Raw genomic sequence first — 24,106 nt, forward strand, 5'->3', positions numbered from 1 at the left:
ACCCAAAGCTCTGTCCAACCTGGCCTTGAACACTGCCAGGGATGGAGCACTCACCACTTCTTTGGGCAACCTGTGCCAGTGCCTCACCACCCTCACAGTAAAGAGCTTCTTCCTTACATCTAACCTGAACTTCCCCTCTTTCAGTTTGAACCCATCACCCTTTTGAGTTCTTGTGCCAAAGGAAGTCCCACTTTGTGTCATTTTGCATCAGTGGGTTTTACAGTATTATTTCCATTGTGCCTCTTGCCCCCCCCCAATTATTTGTGACATACTCCATGCTGTACAATAATGAAACTCTTACGTTATTATCTTCAGCTAAATAAGAAGTATAACATGCTGTACTATCATGCCAATTAGATGGGAAAATCAGTGCAGATACCTGAAATATGGTTTTGTTTTGTATCAGCCACTCTGTGAAAAATTGCAGGTTCCAGTTTTTAATGAACATGGCTAGACAGCTACAGAGGATAAAGGATGACGGAACAGGCTGCCCAGGGAATGGTGGAGTCACCGTTCCTAAAAGTGTTCACAAGCTGTGTAGATGAGGCCCTCAGTGACATGGTTTAGTGGTGGCCTTGGCAGTGCTGGGGGAATGGTTGGACTTAATGATCTTAGAGGTGTTTTCCAACCTGTTTGATTCTATGATTCCTGTTAAACAACACACTGCTCAAAATGTAGGCTGGCAATTCCACTTGCTCACAGCAAGTGTTGTGTTTGCATTACAAATGGAGGGAAGGTAAGAGGCAGCAGGGTTTTAACTTGGTGTCTGATCATAGGCTGCTTCTGCTGCCTCAGTATCTGGAGGAGTGGTACAGAACCTCACTTGTGTCCTAGCAAACCTGCCCAGTTTGGTTCTCCATCTTGAGTGGTGCAGCTGGAAGGCACACACAGGTGGCTTGAAACAAGCCAAAGACTTGTGGATGGTTGGGCATCATGGATGAAACCAATCTCTTTTATGCAAGTAGGCTGCACTGTCCCCAGCCAACAGCTGGTGGGTTCAAAGGTGTGGTTTCATGAGGTAGAGGAAGGATGAGCCATATCTGTGGGCACTGGATTGACCTGTGAATGTGTGACTGATGTACCTGCTGTATCGGCCGGTGTTGGGCAGGGTAGCGGTCTGTTGGGAGCTGGTATCGAGGGTGACCTGGCAAAATGAGAATAGGAGGCTAGATGGAGAGGAAGAAGAGGAAATAATGCCTGAAACTTAGCTAATAATTTTATTTATAGTCTTATGTGCACACATGGCTGTTGATGATGAGGCTACCAGTGACATAAATAAAGTCAAGCAAAAGAGGTAAGCGAGTGGATACATGTAAAGGTTTCTTTGGGCAGTGCCACAGATTTGGACATCAACCAAGAGACTTATTTCTGTCCCTTGCAATTCCAATGAGGAGCACAAAGGAGAAAATTAGACCACAATGCTTCACATTGCTCTTTCCATCTTGCGCGCATTTGTGCCCACCAAATGTGAAATGTTTGCCTTTTCCCCTCCAACGTGACGGTTGCTGAACTTATTTTTAGTGTCATTTGATAAGCCTCCCTGCTCACAGAGAGACATCCCACTGACCCAGCCACTGGTCATTGTCTATACCAGTTCCCATCAAAGCAGGCGCACTTTGTCAGGTTTCGACTCGAATATCCATTCTGCATCTGAAGTACAGTATCGAAAGTGACTGGATCATTTGAGCCTTTTTCTTCAGCTGCTCCCTCCTTCCTCCCCCACAGTGTTTCCGCTCACTCTAACATAATTTGGCATTGTCGACGTGACACGACACTGGTTTTTCTAAAAAATTAGAATACATACATTGTCAATGGTTTCTGATAGCCGGCATCCCCTACATTTAATTTCTCCATTGATGGAAGGAGGTCTTTTTTCCACTGCTGAATCCCAACCAGTGCTCAGTGCCCCCTTGAAAACCCAGTAATGCACATACAGTAATAGGTCATTCAATGTCAAAAGGCATAAAAAAGATGAGCAAAATCTTCACAGGCTGCTGCTTGCTGTTGCCTTTAATTATATTAATTAAACTTTGAAATTCTCATGCAAAGAGAGTTGCTGGCTTGTGACGCTGAAGAGCCCTTGGAGATTTGGGGGTGGGGGGAGAACCCTGAGATACCAGTTTAGTGGCTACTGCTTTTTTTAATCTAAAAAAAGATTAAAAACAGCTAAGCTCTAGGACTGCTAGGTATGTTTATAGATGATGATGTTTTATGCGCTACTGAACTGTGAATGCAGGAAAGGGGGAAAAACCACCAGCCCCAGTGTCAAGGTCTTGAAGCATCAGTCCCTCAAACTGTGCTCAAGATCCCTGGTTACAGGCTGTCTTCCCATGGAATAACGCTCTATTAATTTTCTCCCTGTCCTGGGTGCATAATGAAAGAAAGGTGTCTTCAAAAACTAAAGGGCAAAGTCTTGCTTGCTACCAATACCTCGAGGCACCCTGTCTACATTTTGTCATGCGTGTGCACTTTTCAGTGTTAGAGTGACAAGATTTCCAGTCAGAAGGTTCCTGTAAGGCACAATGAGATGGAGACTCACTCGCAAGGGTTTGTGATCTGACATGGCTGTAAGGCACTCAGCTCTTGCTTAGCCTGGTAGGAGGTTTTAACCCTGCCCTTAGCTAGTAGTCCCTGTTTAAATACCACGTGCCTTCTCTGTACTGGAGAAACTCAGCATCATTGCTAAAAGCACATTGCATCCTGAGAATTTGTAGTCCTTAAGAAAAAAAACCCCATAAAATACCAAAACTAGAAAAATGTCATCATCTTTGGTGTCCGTGTTCTGTGTGTTCTGGAGAAGCATGGGCATTGCAAGTCAAGGCTTCATTGCTTGGCACTTCCCAGTCACAGAGCATCGACATGCTGGGGTGAAGTGCAGGAGCTTGTACGGTGATGCCGGCTCCTGCATGGGGAACATGGAAGCCTTATGGGTTGGGCTTGAAGGTGGTCCAAGGAATGTGGTGAGCAAGTGCTTAGTTCTCTCCGCTCAGTTGAAAAGTGGCAATGTGGCCGTCTTTCCTCCTGATACCTTCTTCTCCTCCTCTACTGAGACTGAACTCGGGTGAAGTTGATACATCGGCCCTGATGGGGGGAAAAGAGAAGAGAAGCTCTTATTGGTGGAGTAATACATGCAACCGAGATGTTTGAATGCTGAATATTAGATAGCTGTAATTTAAATTCCAGTGTTTGTGCAAATAACATATCCACGAAAAACCTTTTAAGATTTAATGGAAATTATCCAGAGTGAGGCACTACATTTGACTCACAAATTTACAATGTTAGGAAAGCACATTTTGAATGCTCTCAGGTCTTCTGTGAGGCTCATTTACAAAATCTCAGTAACTGCAGTGAGCAAACTCAAACCTTTCTAACCATGGTAAAGAAAGATCCTGGCAAAGGCAGATCCTCCCCACAGATCTCCCCCTGAGCCAAATCCTCACACAGTGCAGCGCAGAGGAACGTGACTGTTAGTTAGCAGAGCTGCTGCTGATTGGAAACAGTGTTTTATTAGCAATAACCTGAGCTCTGCACCTATAAACTCTTTTCTTACGTGCCTTAAGATTGCTGTGCACCAAAATGAAAAGTGGTTTCTCCTGATGCTATTCTCAAGTAAATACCATTCTTCCATAAACAGGCCTAGATCAGTCTTGACAGCTTTTGGTGTAGATAAATGGAACAAATCCACTAGCAAAAATCATAAGCCCTTTTTATTCATTTAGGTAAAGCCTGAAAATTGCAAGTGGCTTATTTAAATGCCTAAAGTGATAGTGAGTTTTTGAGGTAGGGTGGGCTCCCGAGAGAACAGCTCCCCTTGTTCAACAGTTCTCCTGGGCACAGCAGCATGACCTAGCACATTTTCTCTCTGGGATGGGAAGAGCTCTGTGATGGATGACCTCTCCACCTTTGGAAAAAGCCATTCTTCAAGACATGACATGCAAGTATTAAGGACTTGTATGACAGTGTGTATGGGACAATGAGTGCACGCTGGCTGGTTCTGCACGTTCTGGTGTGAGGTTCTCTATGGATCACAAAGTCTCCATGGAGTGGGCCTTGGAACACAGAATCCTACCCCAGTGGCCTGTGACAAGCTGTGACTCCTTAACTGGGTCTGCAGTAGCAGTGGCTATCTCTGCACTGTGCAGACATCCACAGAGGCATGTAGGGCTGCAGGTTTCACATACTTCAGAGGGATTTCATGTGCAAGTCCCTTAAAAGGAAAAAAGCCAAGTGTGCTTTTTGTTCTCTGTCCCTTTGTTTCCTACTTAAGGACTTTGAAATTGCTGTGTCTGTGAAGCTATTTAGAAGAGACCTGTCAAAGATGAAGCCAAGTAAACTGGAACAGGCAGTTGTGGTTATGCTTTGAATCCTTGTTTCTTTTCAAAGATAGGTGGTTCAGGGAAAATTACTGCTTTCTTCTTAAAGCTCAGAGATTATGGAATTATCAAAAGCAATTAGGGCTGAATTTCATGTTCCATTTATTTATTTATTCATCCTGATGTTATAATGTAAAAACCTAAATGCTTTGGTTAACAGGGAGCGTGATGGTACACAGAGCTATTTGGCATTGTTCGGGCAAGTCTCACCTGGCACCTGCACATGACTGGCATGGAATGGGCAGTGTTCCGATCAGGGCAGTTCTTTTCCTAACACTCTACTCCTGATTCTGCTTCTCTCACATGTATAATAATTAAAACTAGTGAATAGGTGAGTGCTGTAATTGTAGTAACTTCTGGCTACTACCATCCATACAATTATGCAGAAGTGATCACTAGTGCCAAGAGGTTCCTTTGAAGGCCTGGGCATCTTTATGCACCTTTTCATTTGCTTGTTTTGTGTTTTTGTGAAGGTTTTGGTTTTCTTTTTTTTTTAATTAAACATATTAAAATGAGTTCTGTGGTAGAAGCAAAGTGTTTCTGGAGCATAAAATACAGAAATGCTGTGCAGCTTGAGCACTTGTAACAACAAAGTTGATGTTACGTGAACCCTGACAGTAAGGATGTTCACACCCAAGGTAATGCCACAATGGAAAATCAAGACTGCAAAACCCTGGCAGAAAACAGGTAGTGAGCAATTGCAGTAGTTCCTGTCTGCTTTCATTAATATTACAATTTACCCATTGATACAACATTTCTACTTTTGTTTGTAGCTCTCTCACTGTTCTTTAATGGTAGTTACCAGTGCCTGAGTTCAGAGGCGTTTTGGGTTATTACTTATTTTGGTGTTGGGCTATTATTTATTTAGTGGCTCAGCACTTTACCTGAGGTCTGAAATGATCCCTGGAATCAAAGATAAGGTCTGGCACATGCAGATCTGTAGCACGGAGTCCTGCTCTGCTGGCCAGGTGCCCTGTCATAAGTGCCCTACAATTTTGGAGTGTCCATCGTAAAGGCTGACCATGAGGGTGGTAGATGATTTTTTAACAATATAAAGGGGATTAATGAGGAAAAGGAAAGTAAACCTGTTCCAAAATAAATTGAGAAATTGTTAAGCCTTAAAATATAACTTAGAGGTGATGTCTTAGTAGTTACAGGTCATGGCTTTCACTAGAATTAAGAAAAAGACACTGTGTTTTGTTCTAAACATGTCTTCTCTGTCACACTCTAGTAAGCTTTTGGGGAGATGTTTCTGTGATACATTTTTTCTTTCTTTCTACCAGAGGTGGAGTCAGGTCCACTCTGACCCTCCCCACAGGCATTAGGTTAGTCAGGAGATGTGATGCATGACCAGGTGAACCTCTGAATTTCTGTGCTGGAAACTCTACCTTTACTTATTTAAGAACACTGGAGGGTGACAGATTTCAAATGAAACAAAGCCTTCTGTGTAAGCATCCATTTTCTGTGTGCAGTGTGATGCTCACAGAGGACAGAGCTGAAATCAGGATCTTGGAAAATACACTGAAAGTGCTAATTAATGAGAAGGTAGGGAACACTGCCATGTCATTAATGGAACAGCAAATACAGCAAGCCGACAAAGGAGAGAACAGCCTTTACATTTAGGTAATGGGATGTGACAGGGTGCCTGAGTTCACAATACCTACACATGAAGTGCATTCAGAAATAGCTTTCAAGCCAACGTACAGGGCTTTGAGCTCTCTCCAGGCTTGCAGCTGAAGTCTTAATTTGCACAGTTGCCATCTATACCTTTCATATTATTATTTCTTAGGAAAAAAATTTCTATGTCTACCAGCAAGGCAGTAGACATAGTATGGTTATGGAATCATAGAATGGTTTGGATGGAAAGGACCTTAAGATCATCCAGTTCCAACCACCCTGTCATGGGCAGGGATGCCTCACACCAGACCATGTCACCCAAGGCTCTGTCCAACCTGGCCTTGAACACTGCCAGGGATGGAGCACTCACAACTTCTTTGCACAACCTGTGCCAGTGCCTCACCACCCTCACAGTAAAGAACTTCTTCCCCTGTTTCAGTTTGAACCCGTCAGCCCTTGTTCTATTGCTACATTCCCTGATAAAGGGTCCCTCTCCAGCATCCTGGTAGGCCCCCTTCAGATACTGGAATAAAGCTTTGAGGTCTCCAAGCAGCTTCTCCAGGCTGAAATGCCCTGATTTTCTCACCCTGTCTTCACATGGGAGGTACTTTCCACAGTTGGTTTCATGTACACAACCCTTTCCCCTAAATGCTGGCTTTAGAGGGTTTCTGCTTCCAGGATGAGTGGTTCCAGACATAGCAAGGCCAGAGGACAGCCTTAAATGAACAACACCCGTTCTGGTTCCCCACTCATCTCCCATGGTCTCTGGTCCAAACTCCTTACTTGAGGACTTACAGGGGAGGAAGGAGAAAAAGAAGGAATTGTGTGTTGTAAGGCAGACAAAACACCATTAACACGAGAATCTGAGAGCACCTAAGAAATACCAGCTATCCAACCACTGTCCATACCAGACGGTTAACAGGTAATAACAGATACACTGTAAGTAATTTAAGTGAGCTTTTAAAGCATTCACATTCTAGAAGGGCAAACTGAAATAGGCAGAAGATAAAAAGACTAATTTTTTTTTCCTAAGGATCAAACCAATATGAGCTAGGTTCAACCAGTATCATTGTCTTCATGCAAGGTGGTTTTGAGAAGAAGATGCACAGTGTGTAAGTCAATTTGTTCCTCTAATGAACTGAAAACCTCCTATGTAGCGATAGCTATTTCATCATTAAGACCAGCCTTTAGAAACTGAGTATTACATTTTTCTTCTGATTAATCTCAACAAAAAGGACTGTGTAGTTAAACAGAAGCACTATTTAGGTTCTGGCCTTCACAACTCCAACATGCTTGCTTGTACTGTGTAACTGATGACACCAGTGAATGACCACCATCGCAGCACTTCTGTAATCCACCAGTTTGCACTAACGTTGCCCTCATGTCCCCGTATTCAATTAAACAGTCAATACAACCAATTTGAAATCTGATGTATCATGCCTTGTAAAACACTGGATCATAAACCTTAACAATACCAACATGTAGTCTGTACAAAATTGAACTAAATTAGTGGTTTAGGACTAGAGTAATTAAACAGTGGGTTATGCAAGCATTCCCTGAGCTCTGTGTGAAATACGGGAGTTGTCTCCATACACCAGGGTCAGCAGAAAAAATCCCCTCCCAGGAGAGACAAATACAGAGATAGGGATATATGGGCTCTGCTCTCCTTTACTGTGTTGTGTACTTGTCTGAAAGGATGTAATTTAAAGCACTGGTGTTCTCTTATCTAAAACCTTGAACCCAGCATCAACTTCTGCATGTTGTCACAAGGGTCGTGGTGAGACATGATCTATCTCCTGTGAGGCTGTGGATCCTTCATCACAGCCTTCCTCCAAATGCTACTAAGCCAATAGGCTCAGGCTACCTATGAACTGCCACCCGTATGACACGGAAAGTTGAAAGGACAACTCAGACAGGACTTTGAATCATTCACTTAGCTTTTAAGCAGCTGGCTGCTGTGGGGTGGTCACTGATCTAAAGAGGCAGCTTTTAATATATTATTACCTTCAACTTACTGTCCTGGCTGTTCTTTCCTTTGGAAATTCGGCCTCACTTGTAGTATTCTTCAGCAATTCAGAAAGGGCACCCCAAGGAGTGTGAGATGGGATGTGGTGATACCCGGCCACTCAGCTTGCACTGTACTGTCAGGTACTTGTAACAGCCCATCCGTACCTTGTCCTTGTGTGTGACTTAATTTCTTTAACATGCTACATAACTGTATGTATAGAAAAGGTTCCTTGTACAGGGCTGAATTGTTCAGCATCCCACTTCAGAGTGGTAAGAACAACCACATTTTCCAAAGGAGCACTTACAGCTCTGTCCAGAACAGCTGTATTACACAGAATCATAAAACGGTTTGGGTTGGAAAGGACCTTAAGATCATCCAGTTCCAACCCCCTGCCATGGGCAGGGACACCTCACACTAGACCATGTTGCCCATTACTGCCTATAATACACAATGTTGTCAAAGACTGGCTCACTTTGACCTTGAAGGATCAAGATCCTCCACTGTCTGTCTCTGACACACCAGCAGAAGCTGAGGATCCTGTGCTTCTACCCCCAGCTGCAGTATCCTCATAAAGAGAATATACCCTTTGGGGGTATGTCAGTTATATGGCAAATGTGAGCTCTGTGCCCTCCAGCCCAACTGATCAGTGCCCACAGAGCCACGAGGAAGGGGAGGGCTCTAGAATAATGTCACTCCTGAGACATGTATTTAGCAATGTCGTTAGTATCGGCTGTGTCTCCACAGCATTATCAGAGCATCTTTCATCTCTGTGATGGGTGCACTGCCCTGAGCCTGGGTTAGCTGCTCACCAGGAAGCTGTATTCTCACCACAGCTCCTCACAACAGGCTGCCGAGACTGTTGGTGCAGTCTGGATCACCAGATGAGAATCTGGTTTTCCTGGTTCTCTTTCTTCTTACTCTTACTTTCCTTGTTGCCCAGCCAGCCACCTGCCTCTCTATAAGGAATCTAAGATGAATGGAGTTCTTCCCCACAGCCCTTTCAGTAAAGGAGGACTGTGTAAACCTTTTCTCCTTTGCTAATGCAAGGGAACAGGCAATGTCCTGCTTCCCAAACCTCTCTTAAATCATTAACTCCCAGTATAACCTTACCGGGGATAATGAACTCCTCCTTCCATGCTCCTGACCCACACACTCGTCCAGTTTTAACAATAAAAGCTCCTTTTAATGGAATAAAACTGCCAGTCACTCAAACCAGGTGCTGAGAGGCTGCCCCTTAGCACCCTGTAACAAGGGCTGAAGAGGAAGGAGCTCTTTCCTTTCTGGAAGAATCCCACAGCAGAGCTGGTACCACTGACTGGAACAGGGCAGCAGCTTGTGCCCTGCTATCTACAGCCATCAGAAAGGGTTCTCAGGGATCTCCTCTCACTGTAGCCATCAAAAGCAACATTAACTGGAGGTAATGTCACCTTGCCCCATCTCCTGGGCATTAGAATTCCACTGGCATTAACACCCATGCTCCTCTTTACTAGCTCCCTGGCTCAGGATGTATTTCACTGCTATAACCATTACAATATTATGCTCACCTCATAAATGTATGTTGACAAGCTGGAGCATACAGCTGAAGTTAAGTTTATATATATATATAATATATATATTAAAAAAGGTTATTTATATGCTTACTTCACAGAGGGGTTGCTAACCCACCCATATTCTGTGCACCTCTAAGCAGTGTTCAGAGATTCAAACTGGCCGTCAGGTAATCCTTTGTCTCACAGACCCAAGAAGCTCAGAATGTGGTAAGAACTTTGAACTGGCTTTACACCCCTGCTAACAGAAACCTGTATCTTAGTGCTCAAGCCCCATCTCTGCAAATGCCTGGTTTTTATTTCAGGTTGATCTTCCCATAAAACCTCAACAAACCCCATTCTAAGTTGTCAGAATTCCCTGTCTTTGCTCATGTCAAATTACTGCCCAAAACCTTCCCCCCTGTGATGGGTCTCCATGGCCATGTCTCACCATGTGCCATCACCATGTGACATCCCAGAGGAAGTCTCACTTGGCATCCCTGCTCCACACTGTGGTGGTAGATATTTAGCACCTGGGAAAAGATGACTTGCAGTGCTGTAGACTGCTGGAGGTATTTTTCACAGAATAAATCAGCAATGAATCTCTTAGAGGAATGATCTTAACTGGTGTTATTGCTACAGAGCCCATCACTACTGACGCAGACATCAGGATCATTTCTAGGACTTGTCCAAGTAGGCTTTCTCCTCAAAATTACTTAACTGGTGACTGAAATGTCACTGACGGAGGTAAGATAAGCTCTGAACCCTGAAAACAATGATCGGATGGGCTCAAAATCCTCCTAAAGTAACAACAACATAATAGAAAGAAACAAAGTACAGATGAATGGCATTATGTATTTTTACCCTAAGAAGGATCTTATTTTTTTCACTCCAGCAGTATTTGCAGGTAATCTGATCTAAGTGGAAAGGCACAGAACTTGTTTATTGTCCTCATATTTGTGTAAATAAGCCTCCTCAGCATCTGTGCATGAACTTCATGATCTTTGGGAGCAACCTTAGTGGCCCTGTAGGTGAACTTTCACAAGTCGCAACATCTGAATTTGAAGAACAGGAATTTCACAATAAACCCTGCCATCATCTGCCTCAGAAAAAGACTGCTTAGATGAACTTACATGTACCTGCACTATTAGAGGTGCCTCAGGAGCCAAGTCTGACGTGGCAGCCCGTTTGTTCCCTGGTCATGCTGGACTTGTATGCAAGTGAAGTGCACAGGAGGACAGGACTGATTTCTTTTAAAAGGTAGTTCCTCTCTTTCTGCACTGTATTATAGAGGCCAACAAAACAAAACTATAATAGGTTCAAAACAGGTATTTTAAGGATGCTTTGTAAATACATAAAATATGTCATGGATGGCCAAAAGCCTGTTGCTGCTGTGTCAGACAAGTATTTCTTACACGAAAATATGCAACCCAGTTGTAGCCATCAGCTTTCAACTTAAGATAAATATATGCAGTAAGTATTCATTTGTGGTGCGAAACCCTGTGGGTATCTTAAACTCATTGATATGTATAGCAGGTCACTACTGATGAACACCATTGGTGTGCTGGGTTTTCTCAAGTGTTTTAACAGATCTTGTGTTGACGTGGTTTGCTAAAGGTTGGGAGCAAACGTTCCCTACACACATCTATCAAGTGTTGCTATGTCATCTGGCAGGGCTCACTGTCTGCTTTGGGGACACTTGGCTTAGATGTAAATGAAAACACTGGGTGCACCGCAACGAGGAGTCAAGAGGTATTATTGGTTGTATTTTTAGTAACACTGAAGGCTTTGAGAAAATGCTATTAACAGCAGCTTTTAACCTCACTAATAATGCTTATTTTGTAACTGGACATATGGACATTTTGGCACAGTTGCTACAGTGAGCAAAATCTTTGAAGTACATGTTTACCAGCTGTTGTAACCTTCTGAAACCCAGTACTGCAGGGATTTGGTAGCTTGGTATCCTGTGTGGCACTGCGAGGAATGCTTCTGCCAAGACTCCTGGTACTGGAGAGCAAAGATGCAGGGACAGACTTAGAACACTGTTTTACCACCTCTGAAATTCCAAGTCACTGTCATTTACATGCCAAGGAGCCTGGTTTTCCAAGAAAAATGAGACAATGAGTGGGTTGCAGAGGCATGCAGGCAGCCAGGGAAGGGAAAGCAAGCAAGTGCTCAGCTAGCACAAGCATTTGCTGTCCTGCCTAGGCAGGTTTTGGTAATGAAGAAGGGAGGGATTTATCTTCCTTTGCCAAATTTTCTGTGACTGCTTTATTCAGCAGTTCTGGAAATAAACTACTGCCTTGAAATAGAGTGGTTGTGACAAGCTGCCCCTCCTGCGAGTTGGCCTTCCAGGTCTGGGAGTGGAGAGCGCAATGAGCTGCCGAGCTGGTTGTGTGGGCCTTAGGGGAGAATAAAACTGTATGCATTTGTAGCATCTGCTTCAAAAGGAGGTTGTGGCAAATATTTTATTCAGCAGAGCTGGAGGTCTCCTGTCTCCAGAAGGCAGGAGTTTGTTGTTTTCCTCATACAAGGCAAGCATTGCTTATGCAAAAGGAAAGGATGTGGAAATGGCCTGGAGTGTCCCTGTTTCTCTAGCACAGGTTCTCTGGAACACTCTCCATCTGACCCCTTGGCAATAAGCCTCCCTCGCACACAGAGCTTCTGCCTCCACGGCCTGGCAAGGTTTGACCCTTTTTTTCCTGAAGGACACGATCTTGTTTCCCCGTTGCAGGTGCCTGCCAATGGAGGGCTTTTCTCCTTCGGGTCTAATTATGCCTTGTAAGGCAGATCCAGCTTGTTCTCACTGCCAGAGGGAAAGTGATCCCTGTGCTGGCAGCCATCCCATCCCACATCTAACCCTGTGCACTCAATTGCTCACACGGGTACAAGAACCAGGACACCACTTCTCCCGTCATCCCCAGCGATAGGCTGGGCTGTCACTGAGAGAGCTCCCTCTCCTCAGGAGACAAACTGGGGTGGTGAGATTCTAACACTCATTTCCAGGTGAAGCTTCAAGAGCTCTTCCTGAGTTTCCTCTGGGCTGTGGAATAGGAGAGGAGTTTTCTCTTGAGAATTGTCCTCCTGGCTCTTTGAACTCTCTTAAAACTGTGGGATGAATCCTTGTCAGGAGTTAAGTATTACTGGGGATCCCTTTTATGTTACGGGAGGACTCCAGCCAAACTGATAGCAGGCCTGATCTTAAGTGATTTCCTCATGTGAGCATCCTAAATGACTCCTTGAGTCCTCTACATCTTTTTTAGGAAGAAAAGAGAGAGAAAATGCTACTAGATGCATCACATTTAAAGCCTTGCAAAGTCAGAAACAGCACAATTCTAAACCCACGAAGACCAACAAACATCAAAATCTGGCACTTTGGGGTCTTTTTCATCTAAAAATACCAAGATTATAAGAAATTTACAGTTTCTAGAGATGGCATCTCTAAAGCGAGTCAGACATCTCTATTATTCTTCCTTCCTCCCCTCTGTGCAGCTACTCCAATTGAGAAGAATGCAATTTATCTTTCTCTGAAATAAGAGATATCAACAGATAAACTGTAACTGTCAGAAGAAATGTTCTTTTCAAACCACTTTTCTCCTCCACCACGACCACCCTTCAAGCCCCTCCTAAAATCTCCCTCCTTTAGCAATACTTCCCTGTCTCCGTTTCTCAATAGACTTCTCTAACCGGGGCTTTTTTGAAGAGATGCTGTCATCTTCAGCTGGCTCATGAGTACACGAAGCAGACACTCCACAGCTGTAAGGTCTGTAAGTCATCCTGGGGTTGTGTTCCAGGTTCTGACAGAGCAGTAACATAGCATTTCTACCCCATCCAAAAAACTGGCCCATTAAGATTTTGTGGTATCTGACTGGCGTACGATAATTATGTGTAAAGAGAGAAGCCACCCCAGACTGTAGAATGCTATGTAAATGATTTAAAAATAATTATGACACAGTTATTGTGAGGAAAAAATTCCACTTGGCCCAGAAAGCCAACCGTATCCTGGGCTGCAACAAAAGGAGAGTGACCAGCAGGTCAAAGGAGATGATCCTGCCCCTCTACTCTGCTCTCATGAGACTGTACTTGGAGCACTGCGTGCAGTTCTGGTGTCCTCAAAACAAGAAGGGCATGGAACTGTTGGAGCAAGTCCAGAGGAGGCTACAAGGATGATCAGGGGCTGGAGCACCTCCTGTATGAAGACAGGCTGAGAAAGCTGGGGTTGTTCAGCCTGCGTGAAGACCTCAGAGCAGCCTTCCAGTATCTGAAGGGGGACTATAGACATGCTAGAGAGGGACTCTTCATCACAGACTCTAGCGACAGGACAAAGGGTGACGGGTTCAAACTGAAAGAGGGGAAGTTCAGGTCAGATATAAAGAAGTTCTTTACTGTGAAGGTGGTGAGGCACAGGCACAGGTTGCCCAAAGAAATGGTGAATGCTTCATCCCTGGCAGTGCTTAAGGCCAGGTTGGACAGAGCCTTGGGTGACATGGTCCAGTGTTAGGCATCCCTGCCCATGGCAGGGGGTTGGAACTGGATGATCTTAAGGTCCTTTTCAATCCAAACCATTCTATAATGCTATGGGAAAATATGAATCTGAAGATGTAGATAGTGTTTAAGTGGTTTCTCAGGAGGAAGACTAAAAGGTCCCAGCACAGCTCTGTCTCTGATGGCGATGGCTCTGCAGACAGCAAGAGCCCTGCAGGGACTGCTGCATGTGGCAACCCTCTAGATGCCACTGTGATCCAGCTGGCACTTCACCAGCTAAAGCCTTCATAGCCTTACTCACCACTGGATCCTTTGCAGTGGGAAAGAATTCAGCATTAATGACCCTGACCACTGGCCCCAGGAACGAACTTGGGTGACAAACTGCTCCCCCACCCCATAACCCATGGTACAAGGAGTACACATCACTGAGTCAGCTCTGTTTCCTGCAGACAAAACCCCACAGCATATCATTAGGCTTTTGTTTTAATTCAAATGGATTAGGAGCCATAAACTTCACAGATACTTGGACATCTCCCTCCCCCCTCCTTCCTCCGCCCCCTGCCAACAAAAGCCCTTCTCCTTTTAGAACAGTGTTAGAAGTGACAGCTCCAGAATTCCCTACATTGGATGAAGGCCCAAATCCTTTCTGAAAGCCAAACCCTCACAGAACACCATCATTAAAATGACTGCAGGATCTATTACATGGCCTACATCTGATTTAGACCTCCTGGGTTATGAGAGAGGAGCTATGGAACTGTCTGATTTATATTCATGCGTGTCTTTGTCAGTCTGCCTTGCTCTCAGTTAGCAAGGATGTCTATTAATTGTATGTCAGGCATATTTCAGACAGTGCTAATTTATGGTGGTTGTTGCTAGCATGACTGCTGGTTGAAGCCCTAGCCATTGACCCACAATCCACTGTACATGGCTGCAACCTGTCCCTTATAATAACAAGTGCTGATTTCTAATGCTAATCAATGGGGACCAAGATGAAATGCCAGGGTGCATTTCTACATCTGTCTAGCCTTTGAAGTAGGAGTTATTGCCTCTGTCCAGGAATAAAAACTGTTAGAAGTGAGGGCTCCATGCCCGCCCCCCTGCATACAAAACTAAAGCTTAATTTCTCATCTGAACATTACAGACCACAGAAAAAATGCTGCTAGGGGACACAGTGCTTTGTAGCTACTTGTAGTAGCTACTCATAGCAGGTGAAGGTCAGAGCAGCCCTTGAATAGCAAAGCTCTTACTTGACAGCAGGTGAGTATGGTCAGTAGCCAGCAGAGTGAGAGTTCTCCTCTTGCAAGAAGTAATGACAGCAAGCAAGACCGAATGGGTAGCACACATGCAGCAGGTTTCTGTAGTATTTCTTTGCCAAGAGGTCAGTAATTTAGGCCATTTGTCCTGGATTGTCTTGACAGCTAGCAATACTCTCCTTACTTAACCTTAGCAAGGTATTTGCTAAAACTTCACTTGGATGTACTAGTGTCACACCAGCTTCCCTTGAATTTTAGGCACTGCTTCTGATCTCCTATGTCTTGCTGGAAATCAGGAACAGTTCTTTTAAAGTCAGCAGCATAAAGCTCGTGGGAATAAGATTAGAAGCTGGTCCTCAGATTGTATTATGACAGTGTGGTGTCTATCGCAGGCTCCTTTTCAGTACTACTAAGCAGCTGGCCAGGCACCCATGGTGCTGGCAGCACAGCAAGGAGATACTATTTGAGCACTGCAAAAGCGGTACTCTTTCCTTCCCTGTGGACAGGGAAATGTGGGGGAAAGTCTGTGCTCTCTGAAATACCTTGTCTTCATTGGACATCCTGCAGCAGATGTCCTTAGAGGAGATCTCGAGTTCTTGAGAACCTGGGAGAAGTGTCCCATGGGGACACTGTCAAACTGTGTTTGTTTTCTTGCCTGTACATTTTTCGTAAGTGTACATTACCAGCTACTACTGGAAAAAGCATTTGGTGTGAATTTGCTCTGAATCCTGAGGAAGTATAGGGCAAGTATGGTCTGGAAAGCCACACCCAAGGAATTAGCTTCAGTTGCTGCATCACTTGACTTACAAGTCCCCCTGCACTGCTCATCTTTCCTCATATGAGCTCTCCCAAGAAACAGAGGGGAGTGGGTGTACAGCGCTTGATTTGGTTCTGGTTTCCGGTTTCCATCTTCCCCCTTCTCCCTTATTTTACTAAAATCAGTATAACCTGTATAACGAGTTTGGATTTTAGTAAGCCTTCATTATACATATGCAAGGAGATCTTGGTATTAAGTGTGTTTTCTAAATTAATAAATAAATATGCTCATTTGTTGTAAAATTTCTATTGTTGATTTGGGAACAGTAAGCTCTTGCAAATCTCAGCTTTCACCTTGCCAATCACTGTATTCCTGTAAGTGCACTGCAGTTACTTGGAACCTTTTCTGGGTTGGTGTTGGCATACTTTTGCTAGATTACATTTATGCATTAGTACCATCTGTGCCTGCTGTACCTTCTGTGAGTTAGCCCTGGCCAAATGATTGGCATTTATCTGGAAGTGCACTAAAAAAAAAAAAAAGAGAGAGAGAAAGAAAGGGGGGAGGAGGAAGAGACATAGTAAGGACGGTACCTAGAGCTTTATGTTTGCTGCTGGCACTAACAGATCTCGAAGCGGAAGATGCAGTCGGGAGCACAGGCACCTGCACTGATGTCCCTCATTTCAACTGCCGATGACATCTGCCATGCCCCTTCTTAGTCCTTCTCTCTAAATAGGAGCTGCTTCATCCTGTTGTGGTAATTCAGATAAATTCTCCCTCCACTTGTGTTCTAGACTGAAGACAAACTGGCAGGACCTAACAAACCTGCTAAAGGACAGTTTTGCATTGGTGATGGTCATGTTCCATTGCATCTTGTTTCAGTTTGGTCAGAAAAAGTTTGGCTTGAATGATGCCTTTAATCTGTCAGCTTGTATTGAAGGTTATTTAGGATATTGATTGCATATAGGAATGCAGATGTCATCCCACTGGGTTTGGCATTTTGCTTCCTATTCGGTCATCTGCTGCTCAAAGAAACTCAGGTGTGAAATAGCCTCCTACGGTTTCTTTCCTATAGATAAAGGAAGAGGTGAGCATTTGCTTCTGTTACTAGCTTTTAATTGTCTGCTGTATTGTTTGTCATAATAAACAAAGAGCTGCAAGTCAGAGCACTGATAAGCAGCAGCACAGTAACCTCATTGGAGGACTGTGGCCTAGCCAAGCCCAGGTAGCCTCAAGAGAAAGGCCTCTGAACTGTACAGCTCTGTATCTGGAGACATGGAAAGGCTGAACACTAACATAGGGAAGGGAATTCCTGGCAAAGCCAAGGAGAGTATCATGGTCCAGGTCTGCCCACGTTGGACACAGACCAACAGGCAGTACCCACAGCCAGTGCTCCGAGCTCTGCAGCATCCTTGTCCAGATGAATAGAATCTGGTAATTTAAGAGACTGTGAAATAAAAGCTAAGATTTCCTCATTCTATGCTCTTTTTAGTTTAAGATCAGTTTCATTGAACCCAAGAAAAATAAGTTTTGTGCATACTCTTAGGTGACAGCAGTTTGGACCAATTTGTCCTAAGGAGGTAGGTATAAAATACAAAAGAGCAGATACAAATACAAATGGAGTTCTTAAATTGAACATAACTGTCTGCTAAGAATTTAAAACAGAATTATCTGGCTTAAATATTACTTTAATTAAATCAGTACAATGTCAGTCTGTCAGAAAAGCTGATGTGCCTTATTCAGCCTAACCTGCATTAGAGAAAGAGCAGAGGGGTAAGGAGCCACCTCCAAGATGAACACAGTTCCTGCCAAGGCTGATGAATCAAGGGTTCTGTTCCAAAGAAAAACACAAAGAAGCATCTTTGTGTTTGCCTAGACAGTGCCCACTCTATTACTTGTAAGCGTGCCTTGAGATGAAGCTGACCTTCCAGCAGACCCTCTCAGACAGAACAGTTTGTTTTGCGCCTGTTTGATGCACAGCCCGTTCATAGCATGGTTATACTGCGATCTGCTACTGTGTAGTGGAGCTCTTTGCGACTGACCTGTGTGCAGCATGTCTCCTTTCACAAAAGGCACTCTTTGGCAAAGGCAATTTATAGTTAAACTAATGGCATAGCCAGAATCTGTATGGGCTGCCTTTTGCTGTGGTGTTTCTGTAGCAGGAGGACTGAGCAGCAACCTTACTTCAGGTTTCCATCAGGATATATATAATATATATATATATAAAAAAGATATATATAAGATATATATATGATATATATATAAGATATATATATGATATATATAAAAGATATATATAAGATAATAACTAGAACTAGTTTTGTAAATGTTTCTATATACTATTTCTTTAATTTTGTTCTGAATGACCATTTTCACACTGTGGAATCTTTTTCTAATTAAGAATGTGATATTTGTAATTCAAGATTTTTTTCTTTCTTTCTATATGTTCTGTGTTAAACGTATGCTATACTTTAAAAACTAGCAGCCGACTGAAAAAAAAAGCCCACACCACAAAAATATGTTTGCTTCCTTTTGAAGAGCTTTTGGGTTTTTGTGTTGTTGTTGTGGTTTTTTTTAACACACTGGGGGGAAACACCCTTGAGGACAATTTCAGTCAGTGAAACTAACTTTTAGGAGCTGTGGAATGAGTGAGCATCTGGTTCGTCATTTGCAGCATATATAAGGCTTGTCAGAGCTTGGAGCTCTGTATGCAGTTATGGTGTTCTCAACATAAAAAGGACATGGAACTGTTGAAGCAAGTCCAGAGGAGGCCACAAGGACGATCAGGGCACTGGAGCACCTCCTCTATGAAGACAGGCTGAGAAAATTGGGGCTTTTCAGCCTGGAGAAGAGAAGCTGCATGGAGACCTCAGAGCAGCCTTCCAGTATCTGAAAGGGGCCTACAAGGGTGCCAGAGAGGGACTCTTCATCAGGGACTGCAGTGGTAGGACAAGAGGTGATGAGTTCAAACTGAAAGAGGGGAAGCTGAAGTTAGGTATAAAGAAGAGGTTCTTTACTGTGAAAGTGGTGAGGCACTGGCACAGTTTGCCCAAAAAAGTGGTAAATGCTCCACCCCTGGCAGTGTTAAAGGCCAGGCTGGACAGAGCCTTGGGTGACATGATCTAGTGTGAGGCATCCCTGCTCATGGCAGGGGGCTGGAACTAGACGATCTTAAGGTCCTTTCCAACCTGAACCATTCTATTATTCTACGATGCTATAGCCATGCCCAGCTGGTGCTAGAGTTGGCAGGTTTGTAACGAAGGAAGAAAGCCCCTCCACTTTATTTAGGAATTGGCCCTTGAATAGTTCGATAATGCTTAAACTGGCCTGTACTAACAAACTGCCCTAGTACAGATGAAAAAAGACTAGTGGCTGCCAAATGTGTAGGTTCCTACCTTTGACCAAAACAACACCTCTTGTCACTTCCCTTGCTGGAAAACACGGGGTTTCCACTTGGTCTTCTGCTTCTGTGTATACAGAAGCACCCATTGCTTACACAGGCAACAAGTGGAATGCAGCACAGACCTGGGCAGCACAGCCAGAGCAGCATGCGTGACTCACCTTGTAGCACTGGAATGTGAAACAAAGAGCTACCAATTATCTTATATATGCCACCATTATTTTATATAAACTCAGCCTAGGTTTTTGGGGGGCGGGTGTGTGTGTGTGTCATGCAGTGTTAGGGTGGCCCTGCTCTGAGCCTGCTCCTTTCTCCCTGCATGAAGAGACACTCAGAAATGTCAATGACAAGAGGAGAAAAGGTTTTAAGGGATGTGAAAGAAACAGCAGTCATCCTCCCAGTCTATTTCAAGACTGAAGTATTTAATTTTGTTACTTAGTAAAAAGAAAATGAACAATCCCCACAAAAAGATCCTTGTTTAAAAGCAGGGAAGTGGTATAGTGTGCTTAAATGGAGGTCATATTTAACAACCCTGTGATCAGTCTAATTGGTGAATTTAGGAAATGAGCAGGCCTTTGTTTGCAATACAAACATGAAGTCAGTGACTGCTGTTGTTACTCAGCAGAGTGAACAGTGAGCATTTTGCTGCCTGAGACTGCTCCCAAGCACGTGCTTCTCCTCACTGTTTTAGGACTATTTAACTTGCCATTGAGGGGAGGAGGCATCCTCTAGCTGGGTGTGAATGTTTTAAACTTTTTGAAATCACTGGTAATTTAGAACTTGTCTCTGAAATTACCTGGTAAATGACCACAACAACATTTAGAAGTAAAAAGCAATGAAGTGTGCACAATTACCTTCCAAAGCTGGAGGCACACGCACACTTCAACATGAATTTAACTGCAGTATGGGTAGACTGGTGCATTTTGTAGATCCTATCACTGAGGAGGATGACAGCTATTTCTAGTTGAAACCATAATAAAAGACTAAACTGTTAAATTATAAACTTAAAAAAAACAAGTTCACTTGCAAAAATAAAATATAGGTTTCTTTATTGTAATTAGTTGCCCATTTCAAATTCTGTTTTCAAACAAGTGTAGTGAAATTAGTAAAGATAGCTTTGGGAACCATCTTAAACTGCCTTACATGTTTTAGCTGCAGTTAGTAAAGGGCTGATTCAAGCTAAATAATTTTTCACATTTTAAAATGCCCCAGGCATGTTGATAAGGGGTCTTGTACCAGTTGTAACAGAACTTAATGGAGCCAGTCTATCAATCATTTGCATGTGGAGGCCCTACTGAAATGAACAGCCCTATCTGTTGTTCACTTTGCTTGTCTAGAAGTCCTCATTTCTAATTACCCCTTTGCAAACCAACCAAGGGTTCAGTGTGTGAATCACAATTAGGATGCCAGTGCAAAAATTCAAGCCCCAATGCTGTCACTTACGCTGGACTAAGACAGAACACTGTTGGTATTGTCCCTTTCAAGACAGAGCTCCACAGTTTGGCTACAGCCGCATGCTAGTATGTCCTCTGACTTGCTGGAGTGGCCAAGCCAACAGCACAAGCTTTTTTTCTCCCATAATCTTGAAAGGTGTAAACTCTGAGAATGGTGTGAACAGGATGCTTCAGCTAAACAGAAGACAAGCTACCATCAGTGAGGTGAGGTTTTTTCCTTCACTGATCCTGTTGCAATCAGTGGGGCTAAGTTCAAGGCCAGGCTGGACAGAACCTTGGGCAACATGGTTTAGTGTGAGGTGTCCCTGCCCATGGCAGAGGGCTGGAACTGAATGATCTTAAAGTCCTTTCCAACCCAAACCATTCTATGATGTTATGACTCTATATTAATACACCATTAACATAGGAAGGCATACAGAATATTGCAAGTATCATACCATACTCATTAAAATATGTGAAAAGAGACAGAAATTTAGTTAGTAAACACATCTGTAAAATCTAGCCAATAAAAACAACACCCACCCACCCACCAAACAAACACTAACAGGAGAATTTGGAATGTGCTCAATCTCTGTACTTAACCAAATCTGATTTCAAAGTCTTTTTAAAACAGCAATCCAACTATTGCAGCATTATAAATTAATGCTAAAGAGCCCTATAAGTGGAAAATGTCAACATGCGAATGTTAAGCAATGTATTTACAGAAGAACTTGAAGTATCCCAAGTCCCACTGAAATGCTTTGCATCCCATAAACCCTTTTGAAAATCTCAAGTGCTACTGCACTTGCCAGTGAAGGACATTCTCCTTCAGACTAGGTTGAATTTCTTATGACAGCTGCTCCTCTTCCACACATGCCTGTGGGACAGAGTGTGTCCTCAAGTGACAGCACATCAAGATGGAGCTGGAGCAGAATCCCTCCCACCCCTCTCACCTCCCTTGCCATTGCTGCAGAGCTGCAGCAAAGCACGTGGTGGTAGGTACCATATGTGCTGCAGTACCTGTGCACAAGAGGCTGGGCTAAGGACAGAGTGTCAGCCTAACTGGGGAGAGCTGTCAGACCAGAGCTGGGCTGCCTGTTTGAAAGTCTGCCACTTGGACACTGGAACAGTTGCATGCCAGAGCTCCTTCTCTCCCAAAGGATAGCACAGACTGAACTCAAATAATGAGGTTAATGGGGAAAGAAGCGCATTTAGTTATGACTACAAGAGACTGGCTTCTCAGTAAACAGGTGACTGAAATGGAGTGCTTCGTGCTTCCATAGGGCAGGGCATGGAGCATGCACTTAGGAGGATGGAATTTCTTCCTAAGACTCGTTAATAAAAGTTTAATTTATTACTATAGTATATTTTATAAACACTAAGGAAACTGCAGAAGCTTGCTTCTGCAACAAAGAGGAATTAGGAAATTAGATTACAGACGAAGAGGGTCTACAAGGATGCTGGAGAGGGACTCTTCATCAGGGACCATAGCAATAGCACACAGGGTGATGGGTTTAAAGTGAAACAGGGGAAGTTCAGGTTAGGTACAAGGAAGAAGTTGTGACGGTGGTGAGGCACTGGAACAGGTTGGCCAAAGAAGTGGTAAATGCTCCATCTCCATCAGTGTTCAAGGCCAGGCTGGACAGAGCCTTGGGTGACATGGTCAAGTGGAAGGCACCCCTGCCCATGGCAGGGGGTTGGAACTAGATGATCTTAAGGTCCTTTCCAACCCAAACCATTCTGTGATTCGATGATTCTATAAACATTAGAATTTAACTTGGATTGAAATCCCACCCCCCACACACAACACAGAGTATATAAAGTGCTTTGGCTAAATGCAGACCATGAAAAGACGAAAGCCTGAAAGGGTTCCACCCTGCAGAGGGGAACACTGCCCCAGCTGTGGTGTCCCCAAAAGAGCCAGCTTACACATTTCCACACAGATGTAGCCTTTGAAGAGGCAGGTTGAGGCGAGAGGAAAAGAAACGGGTAATGCTGAAAGTAGACCAAACAAAAACCCTTCCACTGCTAAAAGTTAAGGATGTACACTTCCCTAATGGCAGCATTTGCTATTTTAGGAGAGTTTAGTACAAACTTTTAATTTGCTGGGGGAAACTCCTGTAATCTGTGTAACATTTGCTGTGTGTGAAACGTGAGTGGGAAGGAGAAGGGATGGATTAGGGGAAGCACATGGAGGTACAGCTGAGCTCACCCTTTCCACCTAAAGATTGGAGTTGCAAAGCTAGGACAGACATCTGTACAGTACCACCAGCCAAAACCATTGCTAATTCTCCATTTAACTATGATGTATTGGTTTAGAGGGAAGCAGTGTTTGCTACAGGCATCAAAACCTCATTGCTGCAATGTATCATCCATTTCCTGGTGTCTTATAAGTTAAATAAGAACTCTAGAAAGCCCGGTGTGAAAATAACACCAGGAAACACTAAGGAAAAACATTTCTGTGAATTACTGAGGTTTCCTGTACGCGAGCACTCCAGTTAATGTGTTACCTTTACTCTGGGAAGAGACCAGACAGGAGCTCACTAGCAAACTGATGGTGCTGATGACCAAGTCATGGCATATGGCTAAGTGCTGGCTTTTCATTGGAGCCCCGTGCCCAGGCACACCACCATAGTGCCTGCAAGCTGTTGAAATCACAACAGCCAGGGATGTAACATAGGCATAGCATGTAACTGCATAGCAGGCTGAAAGTTTATGGGAGGAATAAATTCTTATCATTAATAAAAAAGAAAATAAAAAACCCTTGGATATCCCTTTGAGAAGATGTTCTTAACTAAGGCTTCAGTACTACAAGTACAGATCAGAAAAAACTGTTTCTCCTCTTTATCTCTTTCTTACTCCTTCCCATAGATAAGTGGTTTGGCTGTACCTAATTAAAAAAAAAAAAAAAAAAAGTGGCATAAGCCTAATTAAGATCTTAATTCAGTTACAGACTGGATAGGAATAAATCACTGCTGACTTGATGGTGACAATAAGAAAATACCATGCCTTGTTTTCCTCTGTAACAGAGATTACTAACACATGATGAGGAATCCTGAGAAGAGAAGGATGTGAGAGCACCTGTCCTGTGCTGATCCCAAGGCATGATGCAGTTGCAGCGGGGTTATACCACATGAGGTGACTGATTCACAGGTGGGGAGCTGTGCAATTCAAGGATTAGAACAGGGGGAAAAATTAAATCTATATATTTAAACACAAGCAAAATCATCTTCACACACACCCATCTGTGGTAAATG

The 24,106-nt window shown here is 43.6% G+C and overlaps 1 protein-coding gene across 1 annotated transcript in view; it reads right to left on the minus strand.

Moving 5' to 3' along the window:
- Nucleotides 1-1,198: 1,198 nt before the first annotated feature.
- Nucleotides 1,199-24,106, minus strand: part of ANTXR2 (ANTXR cell adhesion molecule 2) — a 108,526-nt gene continuing 85,618 nt past the window's right edge. Inside the window, exon 17 of the mRNA XM_065685549.1 lies at nucleotides 1,199-3,081. Coding sequence (XP_065541621.1) covers nucleotides 3,043-3,081 — 39 coding nt within the window. The 3' untranslated portion in view covers nucleotides 1,199-3,042. The remainder of the gene's footprint in view (nucleotides 3,082-24,106) is intronic.

Source organism: Lathamus discolor, chromosome 1 (genome assembly GCF_037157495.1).
Source record: "Lathamus discolor isolate bLatDis1 chromosome 1, bLatDis1.hap1, whole genome shotgun sequence".
Lineage (NCBI taxonomy): Eukaryota > Metazoa > Chordata > Aves > Psittaciformes > Psittacidae > Lathamus > Lathamus discolor.